Consider the following 21,013-nt stretch of genomic DNA (forward strand, 5'->3'; position numbering starts at 1 on the left):
AGGCGGATGCTACCCCGTGGAAAGGGGGGGGGGGAGTCCCACTCGTCTCTCTCTCTCTCCCAGCCGGGAAGAGGCAGGCTAAACAGACTCCTTTGGGCCAAGCGGCCCCTTCAGTCTGGGGCCCGGGGCTGTGGCATCGGTGGATTTCGCTTCTTGAGCTCAAACGCCAAACTAAGCAAGGCGGAGCGGCCTAATCTGGTGAGCCTCTGGGCTGTTTTCCATCCCTGTTTGGGAGTGTCCTGCTCACTCTTCTTCAGCCAGCTTCGGGGCCTGCCTCTCTTGGTAACGTTTCTGCGGTCCACTAAACCTACTAATGGTACCTTGTCTCCTCTCGGGTGGTTTGGCACAGCCAGGCTGTGGGGCGGGGGCGGGGGGGGGGCTGTACAGGCTAGGCCCACGCTTCCCTCCCCAGATCCTAGGGGGGAGGGGCTGTGTCTGGCGCGGAGAAGGAAGGGGGGGCTGGGGGCTGGGGGTTTCCCCTCCTGCGGTGTCCCCTTCTCACCCCGCCGGCTGTCGCAAGCGCCAGACCTCACCTGGGACATTGCCTGCAGCCGTGTGCCCCTGTCTGCGGGGCGGAGGCGGTAGGGGCTGCAACTGCCTGGCTCTCGTCATTCTCTAGCCTGTCCTCCCTAACACCGCTAACCCTAACCCCCCTCCCCACCCCCAGCAGGCATGACGCTTCCAGGCTGGCTCTCTGGGTGGGCTTGCGCAAGTCCTCTTCGTGGCCTTCTGTTTCTGGGTGTTCACGCTCTTTAGCTGAGGTGAGGAAGCTTGCCTGTGGGTTCTGGATCCGTTGCACGTGGGAGGGCGTAGGGAGAGGCACGGTGGGGGGTCTGACTGCACAGCATGAGGCCTGGCTGCAAACACCCGTCTTCCGGGTGTTCGCGTCTCCAGGGGCTTCCATGAAGTGCCGCCCCAATGATGAGATGCTTCTGGGGGGCGAGCTGGGCAGCTCCTTCTGGCCTGCCGTGAGTGACCAAGTGAGGAAGAGCAGAGGTGGCCAAAGGCAGCTGCTGCCACCACCGCCTTTGACGGGCCTGCAGCCCTCTGGGAGTTTCCCCCGCCAGTGAGCCCCTTTGGAATCGTCCTTTGCATGTCCTTCATGGACAGCTGGGCTCCCTCCCTCACGCACAGACCCCCCATCCCTTTCAGCGGGGCAAAACCCTGCTCTTGCTTGGGACACGAGCCCAAGTGTGCATTCTGTTTTCTCAAGCAGGGGTCTTCATGCTTATGTACTTGGTTTTATCGTCCACGTTTCTCACTGAGACTCAAGGAGGAGTTGAAACTCGCCTCTCTGTTCTGGCCCTCAGCCCTGCTGAGCATGGGCTGATCTCAGACTACCCCTTGTGTGATAGGCCATCGGGGGGGGGGTCCTCCTCCGCCCTGTAGTCTGGACACCACGAGCCTTTTTGTCCTCCTGGAAGTGTGACCTTTTGTGACGTCTGAGGCCATCTGAGAGCCAGCTTGGTGTCGTGGTTAAGTGTGCGGATTCTAATCTGGGAGAACCGGGTTTGATTCCCCTCTCCTCCACTTGCATCTGCTGATGTGACCTTGGGCAAGCCATAGTTCTGATAACAGCTGTCCTTGAAAAAGAGCAGTTTCTGCCAGAGCTCTCTCAGCCCCACCCACCTCACAGGGTGTCTGTTGTGGGGAGGGGAAGGAGTCTGTAAGCTGCTCTGAGACTCCAAGTGAAGGGCGGGGTATAAATCCAATCTCCTCCTCTCCTCCTCTCCTCCTCCTCCTCCATCTGTTGGGAGGGGAAAAGGGTTCTGGAGATAAGCTACAGGTTTATTAGATCCTAGGCTTAAGAGGTGGTATTCTGCCTTGTTATGAACATGGGGCCATCTATGGTAGCCCTTGCTCTCGCTGAAAGTGTCACAGTTTGAGGGGGATGCAGCATTCATCTTCTCACTTAATGGAAGGAATGGAGCAACAGATGTGGGGTTTGGGATCAAAAGCCAAGAAGCATTCCAGAAAAGCGTGTTCAACTTGGGGGGGGGGAGGGGGGAAGGCTGCACTCCAGTCTACGTGATGCCTTGAGACCTTCCTCCCGGGCTTTTCTCCTCCAGTGAATCAAGCCCTCCTGGCCTCACCTCCCACCCCCACCCCCACCCCCTGGTCCATGTGTACTTTGTGTCTCTGAAGCTTCCGTGTCATAGAGTGTCATTTCCTGTCCTGTGCACCTTCCTCTTCCACTCCTCCTCCTCCTCCTCCTCTCCACCCACTCCCTTTGATTGACTCTCCATCTTCATCCGGCAGGCAGCGTCTGGCGCTTCGTCCGGGCCAGTGCATCTTACACCCCCTATTTGCCTCCTATCTGCGACCCCAAGGACAGTCACTTGCTTGTGGATGGCTGCTATGTTAACAATGTCCCAGGTCAGCATTGCGTTCGCCCCACTTCCTCCGCTGGTGGACACACACACACGGGGGGACGCTCCCGGCTCGGTGGAGGGGGGGGAGGGTGGTCATGCCGCTGTCTGGGATGCCGCCGCCTCCTCCTCCTCCTCCTTCCGAGCCGCTATCATCCTTCCGTTGCGAGGGGGACTGGGCAGGGACAGGCTTGGGAGGGAGAGCCTGACCCTGGCCCCACGAGCCCACTTTGTCCGGGCGGGTAATTCTGCCGGGCGCAGGACGCTGGCCCACCACGGGGGGCATATGCAGAGCATCACAGAGGAGTCGGCGGCACAGGGGCCCTGCAGGCCATCTGGTCCGACCCCCTGCTCCGTGCAGGATCCGCCGAGAGCCTCCCTGACCACCAGAAGTGTTAGTCCGGCCGCTGCTTCAAGACTGCCGGCCGGGGGTGGGGGGTGGGTGGGAGCTCACCATCATCACCACCACCCAGGCGGGGCGTTTTGTGAGGCCATCTGGTCGCTCCTGTGGAGCTGGAGGCGATTGGCCCGGAGCCTGTAAGGCGATTCTGCGTCACGTTGCTCGACTGCTCTGCGAAGCGCCTGGCAGGATTCCCTTGCCCCCCCCCCCCCAAGGCAAGTGGGCCGAGGCTGTGTTGCGCCCCTCCGCAGGGCTCGTTGCTCCTCTGGGTTCCTCTCTGCTCTTCACATTGCCTTTGTTCCCACACGGTTAGGCTCGCTGTGGCGGTACGTGCGAGCTAGCATGACCCTTTCCGGGTACCTACCGCCACTCTGCGACCCCAAGGACGGCAATTTACTGATGGACGGCGGCTACATCAACAACCTCCCAGGCAAGTACTGGCAACAGCAGGGCAGTCCTCTGCGGCTGGGAGAGAGAGAGAATGGCTTCCCAACCGGCCTTGGCCTTGGCCTGTCCCCTGCGGCTTCTGACCTAGAACTCTCCAGTCTTCCTCAGTAGGTAGCAGCCTAGAGAGACTCAAGAGGGGGAGGGTTTGGGGAACGAATTCAGCCCTTTGGCTGATGGAAATCAACCAGGGGAAAATGGCTTCATGGCTTTGAGCTTGTTGTGGTAGCTTCCAAGACTGATGGTCCTCTGCCGTCTGAGGTACTTGAGGGGGCTGACCTTCCCCCTGCTTCCTTCCTTCCTCCGCCTGCCTCACGCACAAAACAGACACACCCCCGGGCTTCCACACACACACGTCACCACCACGGCCTCTTATGCTCTGCTGGAGCATGAAGCTCTGATTCCGCTGCCCACTGCGATCCATTCACCCGGCAGTCAGGCAGGCAGGCAGGCAGGCGGGAACTGAGTTTCCCAGCTTCATACCTGGATGTGGGAGAAATTGCCGGAACCTTCCAGAGCCCTTTGACTCCTCCTCCCTGAGCTCCCTCTTCTGCAGGGTTTGTTTCCCACAGGCATTCTTTCAGTCATGTCGAATCTGTGCTCCTGTCTTTTCAAAGGGTGACCTGCTAGTTATGTGGGCCCCGCTGGTTTGACTCACATTCTGCTTGCCAGCAGGGAGCCAGTTTTTCACTGAGCAGTTTGGCTCTGTTATGCCATGTGAAGTCTTCATGGACAGAAACATCTGCTTCCCAGTCTACTGTGCCACCAGTGTTACCTCAGCCTTCTCTTGCCTGGAACATCCTTTTGATGGAAAGATGATTAGTTAAATATTCTAATAATAATATTGCTTCACTACTGTTTGTTTGGCCCTCAGAGCAACTAGTTGGCCACTGTGTGAAATAGAATGCTGGACTAATTGGACCATTGGTCTGATCCAGCTGGCAATATTGCTGCTCAGGTGCCGAGGCTGGCTTATGTCTTATATGCTAACATTCCTAGACGTTGACAGTGGCTTGGGGCTCAACATACTTAGAGGTCACCACTGAACTTCCACTGTCCTTGGAGACCAGGAAGAGTCCTTGCCACCTAAGTACTTCAGGCATTATGAAGCTCTCATCAAATGCTTCGTTCTGAATCTCAAAATTGGAGGCACACCAACCCCTTCTGAAAGTCACCACCGTTGTGTACTGAACTGACAGCAGGTCATCTGTTGCCCTCTCCCTGGGGCAGTCTTCCTGGAAGAGACCAAAACTGTTCAGCTGAAACTCTCCACAAGCCCGTCCTCCTCCTGGGGGCTTAGGCGTATGTGCCAGGCCCATTAACCAGGCTGCCCAATTCTGGCTCTCCATCCACCTCCAGACTCAGCATGGCAGTGTGTTCCTCCTCCTTGAAAGGAAGGCAGCAGCCCCACTTGGCGCTGCCAGGCAGGGAGAGGTGACATGTGAGTATTTTGCAGTGGAAACTGAGCTTGAGCACAGCCCTCTCAGTCCAGAGCCTTAATGGCCTGCGGTGCATATGCAGGTGTCATCACCATGTACGGAACCAACTTACTCCTCGAGCATGGCTCTCCTTTATTATTTCACTGTTGCTTATATTGCTTCTTGCTTTACACCAAAAGAGTCATTCTGCACCCAGATCTCTGCTTTCTCCACAAAGCTGTCTCCTTATTTCATCTCCTGTAGATGTTCCTTCCACAACTTAAAGATAGGGCTGATGGTTGTCATGTGGGCACCTGTATTCCTTCTAGGTAAGACTTCTGTAGTGACAGTAGCATGTTGCTCTGTTATAGCAGCCCTCAAAAGTGCAAGTCTTCCACCTCAAAGGCTCTCAGAGTGGGCAGTCAGTGGCATCAGCTTGCGATACTAAACAGCCGGTACACAGATTTGTTGGGAGAGCAGCGGTCACTTGCTCAGCGTGTCCAAAAGGGAGGGCATCCCCCGAGAAAGTCCCCGCAGTGCTCACAAGAGCTGGGCTGTGGCTTGTGCCTTTGCCCAACCCGCTGCTACTTTTTAGCCCTTTTCTCCTGAGGGTGTGTCAGCCCCTGTCTCCAGGTAAGCAAGCCTGCTGGTCTCCTGTATGTGGACTATGCAGAGACAAGGAACAAAAACAGGCTGTTTACTTTTAACTGTTACGTAGTAGTCAGGGTAACCACACAGCTCTCCCAACGTCTGTCTTGCAGCTGGCCTCTCTCACGGGAAGAACGTGTGGTGTCGCTCCAGAGGAGCTGCGGGGGGGCTCCTCGTCACACCCTCCAGGGCAGGCCTGGGAGGCTCAGTTTCCCCAGAGTGGCTCATGCACTGGCACAGAAGCCCACGGGGGAGAGTGTGCAGAAGGCCACTTGTTTGTGTGCGGTGGTCGTCCTGGGGGCCTGAGCTTGTATCCTGTGCACTTTCAACCAACACAGGGAACACACCTGCCTATAGTTTACTTTTTCTGCAGGTCTCTGGCTTGTTCCAGACACTCTGCACTGAAAGTGGCACTGGAGGCAAAGGCAGGGCAGGCGCCTGTGTGGTTTGCCCAGTGAGCGGGCCCACTCTCGGTCCACGCCCCGCCCCCGTGGCCAAAGGACTCGTTACCAAGGGTGGCTGGGGGTGGGGGTCTTGTTCACCCTATAACAGTTGGCAGCATGTTTACAACAGCACAGGGGTTGGATTGAGGAGAAAGAGAAATTGGCTGTTTGTTGTTTCTTTCAAATATTTATATCCCACAATTCTGAAGGTGGCTTAAGTACATCAAGCTAAAACTGCCACTCTTGCCAGAGCCAGTTCCAGGCTTTGGGAGCCCTGAGCTGACCCCTACGTGGCCTCCCCCCACCTACCTGCCTGTGCCCCCTTGTCCTCTGGCGAGCCCTCCCACCGCCCGTGCTCTCCGTTGCCTGCACCCCTGGCAGTCGCGTTCCCGGCCAGCACTGGCTGCCCGTGAGTGCAGCTGAGAGTGCTGCCGCCGTGGCCCCCGGGAGTGCCGCCCGCACGCCCTCCTTCAGTGACGCTGAGCGTTTGGGGGCACAGGTACAGACAGGTGCGTGGTAGTGGGCCTGCCGGAAATCCTGGGGCCTGGGAGGCTGCCTCACCTCAAGGTGTGATGACGCTGGGCCTGACCCTCCTCACAGCGCGTGTCACCACCTCCTGCCAAGTAGAGACAGGCACTAGTTCACCAAAGGTACGTTGAAATAGCTCCGCTCTGTCAGAACCCACAGCCAACAACGCAGTACACGCATTCAGGAATGGTTATACTTTTATTGCAGAGCTATAGATGCAGTAACAAAGGCACTGTTAAGAATGGCGGCGGCCCCATGGGCATAATAGGATATAGGGTATTCGTATGCACACACCCCCTCAGTACTGGCCAATTAGGCAGCCTCCCGCCCGCAAGCTAAGACTTAGAGACCGTTAGGTAGCTGCAGCTGAGAACGAACACTCTCCCACGGCACCTAGGGAAATCCCAGACACTAAAACACCCTCCTGCACATCTGTATAGATAAGCGTTTTGGCGCACAGCAGAAAAAGCACAGAAAGGAATGCAATAGCAGTTAACCTGAAAGGAAAGCAATAGCAATTAACCAGACACAGACCAACCTCCCCAACTTTCATGGCAGCATAGCTGACAATTCCTCACCATATTCAGCGGGCTGTTCCAATGTGTCGGCACTGGCCGTGGATAAGCAGGGACCTCCCAAAGTGGGGCACCCGACAGCCTTAGTTGGCGCACAGAATTATATCAGGAAAGGCAGATACGTGGGTCCCAGGATGTGAAGGGCATTAAATATAACCCACACAATGAATTGTCCCCAGAAGCAAACACATGACTGGTGAAGCTGCCAAAGCGCAAGCTTAATAAAATCCTATCAGTGCAAACTGGTAAAGCGAGTGGCAGAATTCAGTCCTAACTGAAGTTTCCAAACCACTTTCAGGGGCGGCCCCAGGTCTAACTCATCGCAGCCTTGTAGGCGGAGGCGGATTTTGATCTGCCCAGGACGTCTCACCCCGGAGTCAGACTCTCTCTTTATACTTTGCCAGGCACCCAGTGAGCAAGTCTGCAGCCCCCCCCCCCCGCATGCCAGCTGCCCTCCAAAGACGGGGGGGAGGGGGCTGCAGCCTCCAGGTCCGCTCTGGCATTTGCTGGGCGGCAGCTGGGGTCTCCGCAGCCTCTGGCCTATCCCAGGTGGTTCTGGGCCCCGGCTGAAGCCAGAGGTGGGCGTCTCTCTGGATTCAGTCCCACTCCAGTAGATCCAGGCGTGCCTGTTCCTTGGGTACGTGAATGCTGTCGCAGTGAATTCTGCCGCCACTGGTCCATCCAAGCATTGGCGGCTCAGACTGGCAGTGGTTCTCCAGGGACTCAGGCAACAGAGGTCTTCCACACCATTTGTGACCTGATCGTTAACTGGAGGTGCTGCCGGGGATCGAACTTGGGACTTTCTGCATGCCAAGCAGAGGCTCTGCAGAGCCACAGTCCCCTCCCCTCTCCCAGCTGAGTTCCGAAAAAGCTCTGCAGGTTTCAAACAGAAGGCAGCCTGGCTTAGAACCCTGATCTTCTGCCCATCTCTGCAGAGCAGAGCAAAAAGACAAACGATATGTGGACAAACACGAGCCTTTTAAAAGAAAAGCCGCCCGCCCGGCTCAGGGGTGGTTCAGCGCAGGAGCCGGCCCCTGGCAGTGCTGGCGGCAGAAGTGCTGGTGAAGAAGTCTCTCTCCGGAGCTCCCGATGTCACTCCTCGATGTGATCGTGCGCCCGCTCTTGAAAGATCTGCCAGTGGGTACATTTTGGAGGCAGGACAGACTGAAGGCTTGACCTTAAACAAAACTGGTTGGTGACTGTCACGATAGAGTGGAGTGAGTTCCTGTGGCCAACTGTTCCAGCACGGACTGGAGTAAAGAATTAAAATGATCAAATCTCTCGACACAGCGGCTTGATCTGCGTCTGGCACAGAAGCCCTGCCACGGGCGCCTGCTCCTACCTGGACACGTCCATGTTCCGGTGGACCAGGCATGCTCTTTTCACCGATTCCATCCCTCACGCTCCAGGCAGCAAATGTGCCCCCCCCCCCGCCGGCCACCCTGGAGGCCCTCAAAAGGGGCGGTGGCGGCGGCGGCTGGTGCCAGGGGAGCTCGGGGAAAGGCCCCTGATGGGCCCTTTCCACACACGCTGGCTCATGCGCGGAAAAGGGGACTTCCCTTCCCTTTCGTTCTTCTTGAGCGTTGGGTCTCAAAGTGGCCTCTGTCACTACCACCCACTGAAATCTCACTTCACAAAAGCACGGTGCAAACAGCAGGAAGGGGGGGGCACTCACCCCCCCTCCTCCTCCTCCCCCCACCTGCAGCCCACTTGCAGGCCACCAGAGGCACATCGCAAAGGCTTTGCCTGAAAGAGCCTCCGAGATCTTCAGCTCATCGGCTGGCATTGCTTGCTGCCTGTCCAGGAGGGAAATGGCTTTGTCAACCCCCAGTATGTCTTTAGGTTCTTCGGGGGTGGCAAGCAAGAGGAAGCCAATCTCAACCCTTCCTGAGGTCTCAGGAGCCTGGCCTGATACCACAAGGGCCTCCTGGGCCAGGAATCGTCTCCCAAGTATCCTGGGAAGCTGGAGAGCCTGCTGTGGTGGACTCTAACCTGGGAGGGCCGGGTTTGATTCCCCACTCCTCCTCCACGTGCAGCCGGCTTGGTGACCTTGGGTCAGTCACTAGTTCTCTCCAGAGCAGTTTTCTCAGAGCGCTCTCAGCCCCGCCTACCTCATAGGATACCTGTTGTAGGGAGAGGGAGGGAAGGAGGTTGGAAGCCCCTCTGAGACCCCGAGTGAAGGTCAATGGGTATGGCTCCAAACCTCCTCCTTCCTTCTTAGTCCTGTCATCCGACTATAGCTCTCAGGTTTCCTTTCTAGGAGGAGGCCCTCTTGTTAATCTGACGCCGACGCCGCTGCTGCTGCTGCCCTGGCCCTCTTCCCTCTTGGCCCAGCCTCTGCCCATGGCGAGGAAGAGGGGTGCTCTGTCCTCAGGGTCCTCCTGTGCAGAGAAACACCTCTATCAAGAGGGCGAGGCATGGTGGGGAGGAGAGCAGCCGTTTCAGCAGCTGCCGGATGTTGCCGTGTGTTCTTTTACTCATTCCTCACCAATAACGTCCGTGTTCAGTTTATTTAACAGCATTTCTTCCCTATCTGTCCCAATTTTTCTGGGCAGTTTACAGTGTAGAAAGCTGTAAAATATGCAGCCATATTAAAACCGCTGTAATACTTACGAGACAGAATCTTGCCCTTAAAATGCCCAACTCCCGGCCACCCACAAGGGTTCTAATGGAGGTTCCATGTCTGGCCTCAGCAGCTGACAAAGGCCCTTTGGAATACAAGAGTCTTTCCAGCCTCCTTCCTCAGAACCTGCACAGGAAGGACTTCTTGCACATCTTCCAGCAAATTATTCCCACATGAAAGAGGGGTAAGCCTGAATGCCACCTCCTAGCAGGGGCTCCACAGACTGCCTGTCCTCTTGTGGTGGGGGGAGGGGTGCACGTGCCTCCCCATGGACAGCTGTCCTTCCTCCTCTGCCCTTTAAGTGGCTAAGATTTGGCTCTTGGCACGCTCGGGCCCCTTCCTTCCTTCCTTCCTTCCTTCCTTCCTCTGTGTTAAGCCTCCTCCAGCCTTTGTCCATGTGGCTTGCCTTCCAGTCCGCTTCACCGGCCCCTGTAGCCCTCGTGTGGATCTTTTCTGATCTCTCCACACCCAGCCCCCCTCGGGTGGTGGTGGTCCAGCAGCAGCCTCCGTCCCAGGGCCTGTGCAGGGCAGGGAGGGGCTGGTGGGACTTCCAGAGGACTGCCTGATGCTCCTGTCACTGCAGCCTTGCCTTCCTACCTGGCTTGGTCCTATGGTTAATTCTCTGCTTGGCTTCTTATCGGTCACAATGGGGATTTTGTGCATGATTTCTTGCCTTTTGTAGCCCATGTTTATCCCAGTGGGGACTCAGAGAAGCTTACAACAGTGCTCTCCCCACCTCCCCTTTATACTCACAGCAGCCACCCTGTGAGGTCAGTTCGGCTGGGGCGAGGCAGAAAGCGGTAGTTGCCGGGAACAGGCTGTCCTTGTCTTGTCGTCTTCAGAAGGTCCCAGTGAGCCCCCCAGCGAGCTTCCGTGGCGGAGCAGGACTAGAACGTGTGCCTCCTGGGGATGCCCGCCCCGCACTCTAGCCCCTGCGCCAGGCCCTGCCTGCCCAGTGTGAGGGTTGCCTCCCCAGCCATAAGAGGCGAGAAAGGGCGGTGGCTCCCCAGGTCTGGAGGCCTCGGCCAGCACCCACGGCGGCAGTCCCATGGGCTGGAGCCACCAGCCAACTTAACTGGTTGTTTAAAAATCTCCACCCCACCTTATTCAGAGTGCCCCGTAGCTCACAGTCAGTCATAGATGTAACAGTGAAATGACAATCTGAAATGAAATGAGCTCTGCTGCCCAGACATGTCGGGGGTCTTTGCCAGAGAGACCTGCTCCCGGTGAGAAGAGGGCAGAGCCTGTCAGGTGGACCCAGCTTGTCCCGTGGGCTCATGGGCAGAGTGCAGAGACAGCCCCCTCGGTCTGTGAAGAGGAGGGCGCATGCCTGTGCAGACATCTCTGGGGTGGGATTTCAGCTGAGTAGGAGAAGCGAAGCACAGAGGATTCCCCCTTCTGTTACTGAGGATGTGGAGGAGGAGGAGGATGCTTAGGGTTGCCAGCAGGCACGGAGGTTTGGCTTGAAGAGCATTTCATGGGATCGAGATAAATAACCAGACATTTCTTCTTTGGGCAGTTGGCAACCCTAAGCCCTCCCCCTGCCCAGTGTTGTTCTGTATGTGTTGTCAGGTATGCTCCATGGCTGGCCGTCCACCCACCCACCCGGAAATTCCCATTCCTTTTGGCCCTCCTGAGTCTTCTCTCTCCCCCCACGTAGCTGACATTGCGCGCAACATGGGTGCCAAGACGGTCATTGCCATCGACGTGGGCAGCCAGGATGAGACCGACCTCTGTAACTACGGGGACAGCCTCTCGGGCTGGTGGTTGCTCTGGAAACGCCTCAACCCTTGGGCAGAGAAAGTGAAGGTAAGACCCTCCCGGCTGCCGCCCCACGGCCTGCTGGCCAAGCGGAGTCTCCCACCTCAGCTGCCTTCCTGCTATCGACTGAAGAGTGGTCTTTCAGTGTTCTTGTAGCATCTCTTGTGGTCATACTCTCGGTCAGAATCCCTGGTGTGAAGAGGGGCAGAGCGGCTGTTCAGGACTTCTGGGCCCACGGCCATCCATCAGGTCCACCCCCCAGCCTGCAAGACACGGCCCTCTCTAGCAGCAGCAGCACCACCACCACCACAGGTTTTGCAGGCAGGTCGCTTCCTTGCTTGCCTGCTGGCCCAGCTGGATGGAGTCTACCTGTTGCTGCACAACCAGCCCATCGCCAGGCAGACTCAGCTGTGAGCTGTGTTCCCTCTAAGCTGAGTTAGTGTGACCTAGCTCAGTTTCTTAGCCTCCGGCTCACACATTTTTGTCTCGGCTCAGGAAGGATGGGCTCCGGAACAAACTAATTTAAGCAGTAGCCCAATCGCTCGCTCGCAACTTTAATGCCAGTAGCTCACAAAGTAGAATTTTTGCTCCCAGGACTCCATAGCTTAGAGGGAGCAGAGAGGCAGGAGCCGGCCATGCCTGTGCTCCCTCCTGAGCTTTGGCACCCCCCCCCCCCCACCGCCACCCCCCCCCACCGCACTGGGAAACCTTTGCACACGTGTAGAGTGGATAACAGTAGCAGGGGTGGCGGTGGGGCGGGGGATCTGGGCCTTGGTGCCCTAGTTAAAACTAGGCCCCTGTGACAAGATGTTTTACTCCCACTTCCAGACAGAGAATCTGGACTGATTTCTTCTGTCAGAATTGATCTATTGGAACATTTAGCCTCAGGTGTCTCCAGGATCTACCTGACAAAAGAGGTTTGCAACCTTTATATCTTCGTCGTGGTCTCTGTGTAGTCCAAAACATGGGTTGGGCTCCTGCGCATGATCTCGACCGGAGAAACTTCTAGAGCTTTGCCTCAGAAACCTTTTGGCGGGCTCTTCTCCCGCCCTGGGGAGCAGGCACGTACTGTGCATGCCTGGAGCGGGGGAGAGAGCCGCCTCCCACTCAGCTGAGTATATTTGTTCGTCTACCTTTTTTCTTCACTTTCTTTCTTTCTCTCTCCCCCCCCCCCATTTGGTGGGTGGGGAGGAGAGTGTATGGGCAAAACTAAGTTTTTAAAAGTGTGTCGTCGTTGCCCAGCTAAGATACCTTCGAACGACGGTCATGATTTTTGCCTTCTTTGTCTGGGGGAATCCCATAGTGTTGATAGCTGCGTCCATTGCGCTAGTTTTACCAGGCAAGCTAGACGTAATAGGGAGGCTCGGCTTAGGGCTGTGCTTTTAGAGGCAGCTTTGCGCCCTACGATGTCTTCGGCTGCTTCTCATTCTTCTGTCCCTCAAAGATCGGATGGGGCTCCGAAGGCACCAAAGCTTAAAACTAAACGGCCTGAGGATAAGGCTCCGTCGAAATCGAAAGTCAAGCCCTCGACATCGGCTTCGACTTTGGCTGTCGACCCGGTCGTCATCACCGGTTTAACAACATCGACTCTTGCTGTTGCTGTTGTGTCCCACAAGTCCGCTTTGTGGCCTCTGACACCACCACCTACGCTCTCTTCAGTGTCTGGCCTTATTCCGCTGGGTCAGTCCATGAGATCGCCTCCCAACTTGTCGTCTCACCGGGACTCTTGATCTCCGTCTCCACACTCCTGTACCCCGATCCACGATTTGGAGGGCAGGGAGCGTTCTGTCGGTTGCCGTTCTCGCTCTCGCTACGATCGAAAGCGTTTCATTCGTCGTCCGTTGCCTTCCCCCTTGGGATTGCCTTCTAACGACCAATACTGGTCTCCTGATGAACGAGATCGGCCTGCGTATTATCCTTATTACTATTTGAGGTCTCCTACTCCTCAGCGGCACCACTATGATCAGCTATGTCACTCTGAACGTACTGAGCATCAACACATTCCAGATTATGCCAGACGTTCTTGATTTGTGACTTCGACCCGCTCTGCGGCTCCTCACCAGCCTCCTGAGCTCTCGAGACCTAGGGATGCCCTGAAGTGTTCTCCCTCAGAACCTCGGCTTCATCCCCCTGTTGATTACCAGATACCGGCTGATCTCACTAAATCGCTGAGATCATCCTCTCCCATGTCGCTCTCCAACAACTTGGACTTGGGAGACCTAGAGCTCGATGTTCCGCACATCGACGATGAGCCTCGGCGCTCGGGTTCTATTTCCCCCACTGAGGGCCCGAAAGCTTATTTGGAACTGGTGACTAGGATGGCCTCTGTGCTTCAAGTCCAGGGTTCCACTGAGTCCCTGGCTGTGGCCGATGTTGTTCACAAGCTGGTTCAGGCCAACCTCCCGCCTTCTATGGTCCTGCCTCTGCTGCCGGTCCACCTTTCTGCCCTTAAAGAGTCGTGGGCCCATCCGGCTTCGATTCCCCCAGTCTCCAGACGATACGAAGCTCTCTATAAAGTCCAAGAGAACTTGGGGAAGTTTCTCTTCAGTCAGCCTCCGCTGAATTCGATGGTGGTACATTCTTCCTCGAAATCGAAGCAATTTGCCCGCCACTCAGAGCCTCCCGATCACGAGGGCTGCAAGGTCGATGCTATCACAAAGAAGATGTATTCCTTCACCTCTATGAATCTTCGTATTGAGACCTTCCTGTCATACCTGTCGGGTTATGCTTTTAATGTGGCTAACGCAGTACGTCCTGTCTTGGAGTTTGTTCCGGAGGAACACCGTCCCACATTGTCAGGGGCTTTGTCAGAAATTTGTATGATTTTAAAACAGCAGATCAATTCAGTCCGGCATGCTGTCACTTGCTCCTCAAAGGTCCTTGTCTCCTCCGTCGTCATGCTTGGCTAAGAGGTACCTCTTTACAACCCGATGTGAAATTTCGGATTGAGAACCTCCCATTCAATGGCAAAGGTTTCTTCCACTCCACCACTGATGAGGCCTTGAAAGCCATTGATGATAGTCGGAAGCAGGCTCGGAACCTGGGTGTCTCAACCTCGACGCCTTGACATCCATACCGTTCTTGGAAGCCGTATTATGCAAGGCGCCGGCCGTCTCCCACGCCCACTTCCCAATGGAGAAAGAGGCCCTATGACTCCCGTCACTCGAATAGGGTGCGCCAACAGGCCCCTAAAAAAAACCAGCAGCCCAAGCAGTCAGTTTGACCACTTCGATTGCCCGCCACCACCTCTGTCGTACACCCCTCCCATCTGGACCCAACTCTTCCCCTTTCTGCCAATGTAGGAAGGAATTTCCACTGATTCCTGGGTCCTTACCATCCTACGGGTCGGGTACGCCATAGAGTTCGTTTCGCCTCCCAACCTACCTCACTATGTCATTACACACACCCCGGATCCTCTCCTCCATTTCGAGATTTCTGCACTTCTGGCCAAGGGCGCCATCGAGGTTGTCCTGGAGGCGCAACGAACCCTAGGCTTCTGCTCCAGGACACGTGTTTTCACATCACTATCTGTCCCCAACATCTAAAGTTCCTGCGTTTCGCTGTCGGCAATGCACACTACCAACACTCAAAGGGAGCGGTGGCGCAGGCTGTTAATGCAGCCTGCCTTAACATCTGGCCGAACATCTGGCCGAGCCCCACCGTGGCCGGAGTGAGCTCCCGGCCTGCGTCCCAGCTCCCGCCCACCCAGCGGTTCAAAAGCCTGTTAAAGGGTGAGTAGATGAATGGGAACCTACCCTTAGTATGGTAGGGGCACCCCCCTCGTCCGAGGAGTGTGGTGTGCGGCGGCGGCAGCAGCGAAGGAACAACAACAATGGCGGCGACAGCGGTGGTGACGGCGGATCCTGGCGGCAGAGACGAGGCGGCGCGGTGGAACATCGAGAGCCAGTGGAGCAATCCCTGGTGGCCTGCGGAATTCCAACAGAAAGCGGCCAGCGCGAGCAGCAGAAGGTGCGGATGACGTCATCTCCCGGCACGGCGGAGCCTATTGGACGGAGCCAAGGCCGGGAGAAACGAACTCACACACCGAGACGGCTGCCTCGCTGGAGAAGAACTGCGCCGGAGAGAGGAGTGTCCTGCCGCCCGAAGGAGCCAAGGAAGCCGAAGCCGGAGACCAGAAGGAAGAGCCACCGGGGTGCTAGGTAGGCTGACCCAGCCCCTGAGAATGTGCCCATAGTTAGGGATCCATAAAAGTGATTAGCACTACAAAGTTGTAAACCGCCCAGAGACCCCCATTGGGGGGGTTAGGGCGGTATATAAATCGAAGGTTAAATTAAATAAATAAATAAATAAAATACTGGGTCCTCCCGTTCGGATTCTACACTGCCCCATGGCTTTTTACCAAGCTGATGGCTGTGGTGGCTGCAGACCTCTATCATCGTGGGATTGCCCCTGTATCCCTATATCGACGACTGGCTTCTCGTGGCCGCCATGCAAGACCAGCTCCTCTAAGATGTCCAAACGACCCTGTCTCTCCTTCATGCCCTCGGGCTTTGTGTCAACCTACTCAAGTCATCTCTCCAACCTCTCCAGGTCCTTCAATTTCTGGGTGCCCAGCTCAATACCAACCTCAAGACCGCATTTCCCCCAAACTGAAGGGCCTCCAACATACTCTCATTGGTCTCGCAATTCCAGACCTCTCCCCAGCAGTCAGCTCGGTCCGTCATGAGTTCCTGGGGCACTTTCCGTCTACAGTCTTTGTTGTCTGTCATGCCAAGTTGAGGATGTGTCCCCTCCAACTGTGGCTTCTCCATGCCTTCGACCCTCTCCGCAGTCCGTGGCACAAAATCCTGTTGATCCCACCCTTTGTCATCGACTCCCTCACCTGGGGGTCTCATCCTCAGCACCTACTCTCCGGCATGCCCTTTTGGCATCCTCCTCCACAAGTGTCGATCTCCACCGACACACTCCCTCTCGGGTTGGGGAGCCCAGTGTGGAATCCTTTCAGAACAGGGGACCTGGTCTCGTCGCGAGGTCACCCTTCATATCAATGTCCTGGAGCTTTGTGCAGTTCATCTCGCTCTCCGCTCTTTCTTCCCGGTGCTTCGAGGCCGAGTCGTTCGGGTTGCCTCCGAGAACACCACCACCGTTTACTACATAAACAAGCAGGGCGGGACTGCCTCCCTTCATCTTTGCCACTCAGCCATTGATCTCTGGAGCTGGTGCCTCCACCATTCCATCACGCTTTCCGTGATACACATTCCGGGGGTTCAAAACATCGATGCTGATCAATTGAGCCGCTCCCGCTCATCGGACAACAAATGGTCCATCCACCTTTGATACCTGAAACCTGTCTTTCTTGAGTTCAGTCACCCTGTTGTCAACGGTTTTGCAACTGCAGACAATGCCCGGCGTCGTCTCTTTTTCAGCCACGGTCCACCATCTGCTCAGTTGCTGGGAGATGCCTTTCTCCACACCTGGAAGGGAACCCTATTCTGCTTCTTCCCTCTGTTCCCCTTGATCTCCCGTGTTGTTCAGAAGATTGTGGCCGATGCCACGTCGTGCATCCTTGTCACTCCATGGTGGCCGCACCAAGTCTGGGTTCCGCACCTCCTTCATCTCTCCAACCAGACATTCTGGCCGCTGCCTTTTGTCCCCAATCTCCTCTCTCGGGCTTGCGGAAGGATCCTGCAGCCCAATCCGGGCTTCTTCCGATTGACGGCCTGGAAGATCCTGCACTAGACTTCCCGCCTGAAGTGTCTGAAGTCCTCCTGAATGCCAGGAAGCCTGTGCCACTTACCATTTGAAGTGGAAGAGGTTCCAGTCGTATGCCTCTGGTAATTCCTTCGATCCCATCCAGTCGTCTCTCCGTGAGATTTTTTCCTACGTCGTCTCATTAAATAATGGCCTTGCATACTTGTCGTTAAAGGTCCATTTAGCGGCCATCTCCGCCTACCATCCCTTGATACAGGGATCCACAGTCTTTTCCCACCGTCTTACAAAGTCGTTCCTTAAAGGTCTCGTCCGGCTCTGTCCCCCTAGGAAGCCCTTGGTGCCTTCGTGGAGTCCGTCACTCGTTCTCACTCAACTTATGTCCAAGCCGTTCGAGCCCATGGCTACGGTCGATCTCAGGTTGCTCTCCTGGGAGACGGCCTTCCTTATAGTGATTTTCGCTTTTGGACTGATCCCCCCTATACAATTTCTCATAGGGAGAAGGTTGTCCTTAGACCAGATCCTTCTTTCCTGCCTAAAGTCGTTTCTGCTTTTCACCTGTCCCAGTCGTCTGTCTTACCCTCCTTCTTTCCAAATCCAACTGATGCACCTCAGAGAGCCCTCCACTATCTCAATGTGCACAGAGTGCTCTCTTTTTATTTACATAGGACTCGGCCTATACGTAAATCTCCTCGGCTGTTTTTTGCTTATGCCCCCCCATGTGGGGGAGCCGATTTCCTCTCAACGCTTGTCTAAATGGGTGACTTCCACCATAGTCCTTTGCTATGAGCTTGCATGTCAACCTGTTCCTCCCTGTGTCACTGCCCATTCCACACAGGCGGTATCGACATCCACCGCTTTCCTGGCTGGTGTCCCATTGGAGGACGTCTGTGCGGCTGCTTGCGTGGTCCTCGGCATCGACCTTCGTGACCCACTATGCACTCGATGTCCGAGTTCGACAGGATGCTGCATTCGGCCAGTCAGTGCTGCGATCTCTCTTCGCTTGACCCTGCTGCGTCCCCAGGTAGGACCCGTGGGTGTTTCTTCCTGCTGGTGATGCTGTGTCTTAACCAGTATTCTTTGTGTCTCTTGCAGCTGCCAGCTCCCTCCTCCAACTGGTTCAGCTCTTGTAATCACCCATGTGTGGGACTGCACAGAGACCACGACGAAGATAAACAGGTTGCTTGCCTGTAACTGATGATCTCCGAGTGGTCATCTGTGCAGTCCCACAATCCCCCCCAGCCTTCCCCACTGCTGGCATCTTCTGTTCACCTTTCTTTGGCTTGATGGGACTTGCCGGTAGCGGTTGAAGGAACTGAGTGGGACGCGGCTCTCTCCCCCGCTCCAGGCATGCGCAGTGCGTGCCTGCTCCCCAGGGCGGGAAGAGAGCCCACCAAAAAGATTCCTGAGGCAAAGCTCTGGAGGTTTCTCCGGTCGAGGTCGTGCGCAGGCACCCAACCCACGTGTGGGACTGCACAGATGACCGCTCGAAGATCGTCCGTTACAGGTAAGCAACTGTCTTGTGTGAGTGATCATTTTCATTAATGATTTGGAGATGGGAGTAAGCAGTGAAGTGGCTAAATTTGCGGATGATACAAAGTTGTTCAGGGTGGTGAAAACCAGTGAGGATTGTGAGGCACTCCAAGGGGATCTGTCAAGGATGGGCGAGTGGGCGTCAACATGGCAAATGGGGTTCAATGTGGCCAAGTGCAAGGTGATGCACATTGGAGCCAAAAATCCTAAATATAAATACACATTGATGGGGTCTGAACTGGCAGAGACTGAGCAAGAGAGAGATCTTGGAGTTGTAGTGGATAACTCACTGAAAATGTCGAGACAGTGTGTGACTGCAATAAAGAAGGCCAATGCTATGCTGGGGATTATTAGGAAGGGTATTGAAAACAGATCAGCCAATATAATAATGCCCCTATATAAATCAATGGTGAGACCTCATTTGGAATACTGTGTGCAGTTCTGGGCACCACACCTTAAAAAGGATATTATAGCTTTGGAAAAAGTGCAGAAAAGGGCAACTCGAATGATAAAAGGGTTGGAACACTTTCCCTATGAGGAAAGGTTAAAGCGCTTAGGGCTCTTTAGCTTGGAGAAAAGACGACTGAGGGGTGACATGATCGAGGTTTATAAGATTATGCATGGGAAAGAGCAGGTAAAGAAAGAGGTACTTTTCTCCCTTTCTCACAATACAAGAACTCGTGGGCACTCCATGAAACTGCAGAGCGGTCGGGTTAGAACGGATAAAAGGAAGTACTTCTTCACCCAAAGAGTGATTAACACATGGAATTCACTGCCACAGGAAGTGGTGGGTGCTACAAGCATGGACGGCTTCAAAAGGGAATTAGATAAGCATATGGAGCAGAGGTCCATCAGTGGCTATTAGCCACAAGGTATAGCTAGGGGCTCTGGGGCAAGTGATGCTCTGTCTTCTTGGTGCTTGGGGGGGGGTCAACAGTGGGAGGGCTTCTAATGTCCTGGCCCCACTGCTGGACCTCCTGATGGCACTGGTATTTCTGGCCACTGTGTGACACAGAGTGTTGGACTGGATGGGCCTTTGGCCTGATCCAACATTGGCGTCTCTTATGTTCTTATGTTCTTATGAGTGCTGTTCTCTGAACTCGCACCAGCAAACCAGACAGAAAACCTTCAGAGGGTTTTATATTTTATTGAAAAAAGAAATAGTTTTCTTTATCACAACAAGACATTAGAAAATTCAAGCATGTGAAAATTAACCTTATAGCTACTGCAAAAACAAGTGTCAAAATTATCAAAACTCCTACCATTTCTCAACCATATCAAAGTTAGTAAAATTTAAAGCAAACCAGCTTTCAGGGTATTGTCTTAAACAGCTTTCAGAATTTTTCACTCACACACAGAAGCCTCGGTTCATCTCTTCTGAGAGTTCCATCCAGAGAAACCTGATTTGCTTCTCACATCAATGCATTTTTATAGAGAAAAGCAATCTTATTTTGCACGAAATCTTTTTTAACTTAAACATGTTGCGGTGGACTGCATCAGCCGGCGGGCCCCGCTCTGCCCACCCCTCCTTTGCCTGGCCTGGCACCTGAAGGGGCTGTTCCACCCCACTGCCTCATGGTACCACCGCCACCCCCTGTCCCCCGTCTGGGGCTCTGGTCAGGCGGGGCAGCCCGCCGCCCTCCCTCTGGCGTCCCCGGGAGACCCCGCCCCGCTCTTTGGGGCTCCCCTGGAGAGGTGGCCACTGGCCGTCTTGCCACTTTCCTCCTCCTCCTTCTCCCTAGGGAACCCCTGACCTCACTCCTCGCCTTTCCCAGAAGGATTTAATTCAAAACTCTCAGATACACACAGACATACACGCAGGCACCTCAGCAGTGAAGGGAAGAAACAAAACAACGTTGACCAAAGCGCTTCATCGCCCTCCCCCCCCCCTAAGCTCACTGGCGGGGGCGGGTGCCGCCATATCCCTGCATTCCTCTGGAGCCGAGAGGCTGCACCGACATGCCTCCCCCACCCCCAAGATGGCCTCCCTCTCCGGCCTGGGGCTGCCTCTTGTCTTTGGCAGACTCTGGACCAGAGTGACCCCACGATACCAGCAGCCGTTCCCCACCCAGGAGGTGGCTCTTCCCTCCTGCTGCATTCTGGGGCAGACCTCCTCATCGCCTCTCGGGGGGAGGGGGGGAATGAGGAGGAGACTAGGCCCAGGCCTGCCTAAAGTTTGATGGCCTCCTCCCATCCAGCCCACGGAAAGTTAACCCCCCCCCCTCACACACACACACAAGATGGCAGGTCTCCTCACAGGCGATTATCCTCTAGGTAAATGATTGGTCCAAGCTATTGTTAAGATAATTAAACAGGTGCCTCTAAGAATACATCTGATATAGATGCTCATTGTATTGTCTAAAGCAAGATTAGAAAGCCAAGTGTAACTCTTATTCTTTATTAAAAGGCAATAAATCTAGTATTTCTATAACTGTTTTGATTAGACTGTCAAAGGTTAAAAAAAACCCCTTATGAAATCAGAATTCGCCCTGTAGTGGAACCTGGCATGAGCTCCTAACAGCAGGGGAACTGCTGCTGCCGCTGCTGGTGCGTCCTCACCCTAACCCCCCCCCCCCTCACACACACACCACCCGCGCCCCT

The 21,013-nt window shown here is 55.2% G+C and overlaps 1 protein-coding gene across 1 annotated transcript in view; it reads left to right on the plus strand.

The window, feature by feature from the left end:
- Positions 1-21,013, plus strand: part of PNPLA6 (patatin like phospholipase domain containing 6) — a 78,498-nt gene that overhangs the window by 48,305 nt on the left and 9,180 nt on the right. The window contains exons 27-28 of the mRNA XM_015426307.1: positions 2,260-2,376; positions 11,109-11,257. Coding sequence (XP_015281793.1) covers positions 2,260-2,376; positions 11,109-11,257 — 266 coding nt within the window. The remainder of the gene's footprint in view (positions 1-2,259; positions 2,377-11,108; positions 11,258-21,013) is intronic.

This window comes from Gekko japonicus, unplaced genomic scaffold, assembly GCF_001447785.1.
Source record: "Gekko japonicus isolate JY-2015 unplaced genomic scaffold, Gekko_japonicus_V1.1 scaffold557, whole genome shotgun sequence".
NCBI lineage: Eukaryota > Metazoa > Chordata > Lepidosauria > Squamata > Gekkonidae > Gekko > Gekko japonicus.